At 40.6% G+C, this 6,319-nt stretch overlaps 1 protein-coding gene across 1 annotated transcript; it reads left to right on the top strand.

Annotated features, from left to right (window-relative positions):
* Positions 1-4,678: 4,678 nt before the first annotated feature.
* MSGN1 (mesogenin 1) lies at positions 4,679-5,209 on the top strand. The gene has a single exon (XM_036381282.1). It carries the CDS (start codon positions 4,679-4,681, stop codon positions 5,207-5,209), a length of 531 nt encoding a protein of 176 aa, XP_036237175.1.
* Positions 5,210-6,319: the final 1,110 nt, after the last annotated feature.

Genomic DNA, 6,319 nt, shown 5'->3' with positions numbered 1-6,319 from the left:
TACTGACCTTAAAAAACCCCCAAATATATGGATTTGTTGACCAGTTTGCTTATTCAGAAGTCTAATTTTCTTCAGTTGAGGTTGGACCCAGATTAAACCTTCTTCCACAAGTAGGAAGGGAGCTTCAAGGTCTAAAAATTCTAAAAAAAAAAAAATTATTCTACCCAAACTGAGGCAAAGCATTAAAAAGGAGAGAAGCATTGTCTGGTGGCTAATGATGAGTCTGGATAACAAATGTGGTGGATCCTTTCCTTCCTTTATTGCCAGCTTGGATGCAAACAGAGGTGTTCAACACTGTTTTTCAGAAGTGTTGAACACCTGCTGGGTCTGCTGAAGCTGGTGAGACCTGCAGCTGCGTGCCCCACGTTTTATATGTGACTCCTTGTGCAGGAAGGCCACAGACATCTCCCCAGCGAGCGGGTGGCACTGCAGCCAATGCTTGGGGAGCCGTTTGTAAAAGAGGAGGTGAAGGGACTTTAAAAGCTTTTGGGAGATTTTTTTTCACCTTACAAACTGCAAGATGAGACTGTATCATCTAACTGCCCTACAAGGATGTTAGTATGGTCTACTTCTTGTGAAAAATAAGCCAAGATTGTGAAGGAGGCGGACTGTGATGAGATTAGTGTTATTTAAACATCTTTATCCATGTTAACTCAGTTTCAGCCTGCATTCTTCCCAGCCACTATAGTTTTTTCTCACTCTATGTTTCTCCTATCAAAATCACAGTACGGTGGAAATACATTCTAATATAGAAAAAAAATTATATCAGTTGTAAATTACTGTACAAAAAAATGCATTTTTTTACTATACATAATCATGCCATATTATCTGGACTTCTTATTTTAAATGTAAAACCTGAAGCTCTAGAAATTTTCTATGCCATGGGTGGTTTGGGTTTTTTAAATGGAAAAATTTTTGCTCCTTTATGCATCCATTTTCCTGTGATGAATTAAAAAATATGAGCAAGGAACATTTCATTTTAAAGGAGATGAAGATTGAGATGTTAGCCTTTGTACTGCAGAATATATTATTGAAATGAAAATCCAAACTACCAGTCAAGAAGAAAATGCCTTATCGTTTTTTGTCAGTTCATATTTCACTGGTGTTAGCCTAGTATCTCACTTTCCTTCAATTTTTTGGCATTATTAATGGATAAAAAGGAAATTCCTAAAATTTTGAGGAGGCAGAATAAAATAAAGATTGCAAAACTTTGTTTTTTTCCTTTTTCTGTGTATTTAATGTCTAGGAAGAGGCCACCTGAAATACTGGACTTTCTTAGACCTTCAATGAGAGCATCCAGTTGTCATAAGGTTTAGAAAAATAAACCTGGTATCCAGCCTGTAGCCTTATCTTTCTCTGTATGATACTTTTTAAAGTGTTATAAATAGCACTGAGAACAGTTCTACCATTCCCATTGATTTTTGTGTGTTATAACTTTCTTATATATTTTGCAAGATAATTTCCTAAGTGAGAATTCTCATTCTAGTGGGTGCAAATGTAACACTGTCCAAAACTCGTTAATCCAAGAACAGCTACATGCCATGAGACTCTGCTGACTAATGCAGGCTGTGGATCACACCAGGATCATGGAAAGGTGCTGCACAGCTTCCCAATTCAGCCAAAACTGAGGCATGCTTCATTTGAGTCTTCTTAGGGAACCTGGGGGCTGTGGCCAGAAATGGGTGGCTGGTTTTCCAAACTGAACCTCTGTCTGCATTTCCACCAGCAGAGCAAACAGGGCACAGCCCCTCCTTTGGCTCTGAAGATGTGCTGTGGCAACACTTGCTTTAGTCTGGGGAAGCCCTTTGCTCACCCCTGGACCACAGCCAGGCAGCCTTTGGGACACAAATAGCTGTGCCCAAGCTAAAGCAGTGTCAGGGAGCACAATGGTCATAAAAAGGATGCACAAGAACTGCAAGGCATCAGCCCCATAATATCTATTAATACAGAAAAACCTGTAAACTTTTCTTGCATGTGTAACAGTTCAAGGAGCACAACCTTACAGGATCCAGTGATTTTTCATGCAATTATTAGAATATTCGTCGACATACTCTCATATCCTGCCTTGGATGCTTTAAACATTTACTCATAAGACACAAGAAAATTTATAGCTATTGCTATAATTTGCATTCCTCTTCCCTGCCTAATCTCAATATATAACAGAGAGATGAAATCAGAATGAGTTAATCTCTCATTCACAGCAAAAATCTGAACAAAATCTTGGATGTGCACAAAATCCTTTCCCCCTTTGGTGTCTGACCAACACTTTTAAATTAACTGATTTTTGATTTATAGTCATCAAACAAGTGACTGGTTGATGTTTTTGCTTCTAAATTTGACTGCATTAATTGCTATTTGGTTCCAAAATGAAACTGCTGTACAGAACAGTCTCTATATGTGCTCACTATGTATTTTTAATATATTTAAATATTCCATACGTATATATTATGCACATATAGACATGTACGCATACATATATGCATACATATATTGGGAAGCTTCTTTTCCTTTTCACATCCTGACAAAAGTGCCTTTTTTTCCACTTCCCCCTCCTTCTATTTCTGTGTTTGTAGTCTTTTAATTGCTGTGTTAAGAGGAAAAAAAAAAAGTTAAATAAGAGCAGGGGCCCTATCAAACGGAAAAGACACTACAAACACAAATACAAGGAGGAAAAAGGAAAAAAAAGGTGAAAGAGTTGGATAGCACAAGTTCCCTATTTATGCAAAATTAGATCCCATGCCTAACTTGTGACATTGTGACCATTGTCTGGGTACTCAATGAAACCATTCAGATCACTGAAGTCACAGAAAATACATGTCATCTTGTCTTAATTTAGTTTTCAGCAGTTTCAGCATCTCTGTGCTTCTTAGGACTGTTTAATGTCATTTTCCTTAAAGAAGGACCAGAGAAGAGCTCAGAATATGATGAGGTATCCATAAAACACAAAGCAATCCTGTCTGCAGGAGCTGTGCCCTGAGTTCTCGTGTGGGGTAGATGTCACAATAGTCAAACTTTCTCAGCCCTGGTTGAAATGCAAAAATCCTTCACTTTTTGGTACTTTCTTACTCATCTCAGGATAAACCCACTAAGTTTTAAACCATAAGATGCCTCCTAACATTTTGATACCTTACTCAGAAAAACTCACAAAAGCCTTCTCAGTGACTATGCTGAGTATTGGATTGGGCTTTTTCTGTGTGGTTGTAGTGAGGATTTCACAGAAAGAAGTGGCATGTTCCACAAAACCTCCGCAGGCCATGTTCAATTCTGAGGCATTCCCTCCCTTTGTTTGGAGTGGATTATGGAGCACACAGAGATCATTACACAGAAGGAAACTCTAAAATAAATCCTACTTTTATTTTTCCTCCAGGTTGACACTCTTTCTCCCCTTCTTTTCATTACATATTACATTTTGTTTCCATTATGTGCCAACACAAAGTCATGGCTGGCAGCCAAGCTGCTCAACATCTGCAGAGCTCAGGAGTTTTGGACAGTTTTCCTGGCTCTCCTAATGCTTTGCTGTGTGATTTGGGGAAAGCTCCTCCTTGCCTCCACTTAGCCATTTCCCCAGAGTAATAGAGACCATTAATCATCACTGGAAGCTGTACTGAAGCCTAGAGATGAGAAGTGCTTATTATTAATGATATTAATTTATAGGTTATACGTTTTCATTTGAACTGTGTAACATGTAACTACTGTTGCATTGAACAGGGGCTAGAAAAGGGCTTTTCTGCCAGAAGAACAGATTCCTAGAGGTAGAAAATTTTACAGAAGTAGCTTCTACTCTTCTCTAACACATATATAACCTATATATTACTTTGAATTAAATTTCCATAGAAAACATTTGTCTGGACCCAAAGTTTATACATTGTATATTTTGCTTCCTAGACCTTTCTTTTTAATTACATTTTCCTATTTTTTAATGGGACTTTGACCTTGTTTACAATTACAGATTTCCTTTTTGATTTCCCAGTCATGTATTAAAATAGCACATAAAGCTACAAACTGCAGGGGAATGTACTGCAGTTCTTTCCTCCTTTCTCATATTGAAAACCAAAGTGATTGGTTTCTCGTGAGTTGCAATCTCATGAGAGGAAAAATCCACGGAGAGCCATAACACACACAAATCCAAACAAACCATCTTTGACTTTCACAATTAACATGCAGATAAGAGATAGCCCAGCAGCAGTCAGCATGGGTCACATATCACTGCTGCAGAGCCATCACCTTCAGTCACTCAGAAATCAGGGCTCAATGGCCAAAATTTAGGGTCTGTGTTAGCGACCAATAAATTCTAGATCTGTAAATTGTTTTGTAAAATGATTAATTTTCTTTTTCCTCTCTCAGCACTTTTCCCTCTAGCCCAACGCTCAGTGTAGATGCGGAGCCTTAATCGGTTTAGTTGCGAGAAGATAATCTTTTTTTCTCCCTTTCTTGCTGTTGCCTGTTAGCTTAAAGGCTTTTTAGCTGAAGGTTGATAATTATCACTGAGAAGAAACTAGCACATCAGGAGTTCATTTTCTATCTTAGCACTTCTGGCGCTCCTTTGAACTCCTCGCACCAAGCCCGTGTTCCCACTCTGTCACTTTCCTCCCTCCATCATAAAAAGCTCTCGGCAGCCGGCGGCTCCAGCTTTTGCTGGTGGGCAGAGGGCACCGCTTCTCCCGAGCGCTCCTCCAGCATGGACAAGCTGCACGAGACATTGATCAACATGGAAGATGCTCTGGCTTCGGAACACCCCGCCTGCTTGTCAGCCTGGGACTGGAAAACCTCCGCTGGGCCTTTCGAGCTGCACCCCATCTCGCCCCCGCACAGCCTGTCCCCGACGCCCTCCTTCGAATCCTACTCCTCGTCCCCGTGCCCGGCGGCGGCCGAGACCCCCTACAGCAGCAGCGGCGGCGGCGGCGGCGGCAGCGGCCTGGCGGGGTACGGCCTGGTGGAGTTCCCCGCCGCCTACCTGCCCAGCCCCGGGCAGGCCCGGCTGCCCAAGGGCACCAAGGTGCGGATGTCGGCCCAGCGGCGCAGGAAGGCCAGCGAGCGGGAGAAGCTGCGGATGAGGACCTTGGCGGACGCGCTGCACACGCTGCGCAATTACCTGCCCCCCATCTACAGCCAGCGGGGCCAGCCCCTCACCAAGATCCAGACCCTGAAGTACACCATCAAGTACATCGGCGAACTCACCGAGCTCCTCAACAGCGTCAAGCGGGCGTAGAGCCCGCCGGGAGCGCCTGCCCCGGCACGCTCAGGGTCTTTACAAACAAAAAACATCGAAATTTCTTCCTCGTCAGAGAACGGCGGGGCCCGGTGTGAGAGGAGGACGGTGCGAGGGACGGGGAAGCACCTCTGTACCTGGGACGCGAGGCTGGAAGGTGATGTAGGGTTGCCTGCAAACTTGGGCTGCAGGTTGCTGAGACAGAAGTCTTGCTATTTGCCCTTTTTTGTTTGGTTGGTTTTTGGTGTTTTTTTGTTTTGTTTTGGTTTTTAATTTTTTTTTTTGTTTGAATAAGCTTTTGAGAAACATTAAACCTAATCTGATACAGAAATTAAAAAAAAAAAAAAGACAGCTGCTCTTCTTAGGATTTACACATCACTCTTCTGACCGAGCCTGTTTTATAAAGACAATCGTAAATCCATAGGTGTTAAACTGAATTTTAAAATATGACAACAGCTTCATAAGAATACTATGGGTATTGATTTGTAGGCACTTTAATCATAGGATGAGGAAAAACATGTATTTAGTTCATGCATTGTCTATTTATCCACCTGTCCACTGTACCTAAAAATCAAGTAACTAAGTAATAGTGAGAACATCTTTGCATGTAAACAAATAAATGTCATAGTCTGTATGCTGTATTATAAATCTGATTGATAGATAAGTAAAATCTAGTGATGACTGCTAAATATTGAAAATGAAATATAAACAAACTGACATTTTGTATAGATAAACTGCTAAGTCCTCTCTTCTTTATTAATATATACAGAAGTATATAATTTTTCTGTATTTAATTTGTAAAAAACCCTTATGCAATGCCAATAAATGATGGAAGACTTTTACATCAAATTTCTTAAACAAATAAATTAGATTGAGATATCTTACTCTCTGACATGAAATAAATTGATTCAGGTTTCACAAAGATGTGAAATTCTGTTCTCGAGGTGTACTGAAAGCTAGGAGGGCTCTGGTAATCATATAATTTTATTAAAAGCCAATCAAAGTTCAGCTGTTTTCTACAGCCAGCCACAGTCCTGTAACACATGCACACAAAAGATTAAAAAAAACCCAAAGAAACAAAACAACTAGGGATGTAGTTTTAATTTTAAT

Source organism: Molothrus ater, chromosome 3 (genome assembly GCF_012460135.2).
Source record: "Molothrus ater isolate BHLD 08-10-18 breed brown headed cowbird chromosome 3, BPBGC_Mater_1.1, whole genome shotgun sequence".
NCBI classification, from domain to species: domain Eukaryota; kingdom Metazoa; phylum Chordata; class Aves; order Passeriformes; family Icteridae; genus Molothrus; species Molothrus ater.
This window is presented reverse-complemented; position numbering and strand designations above follow the sequence as displayed.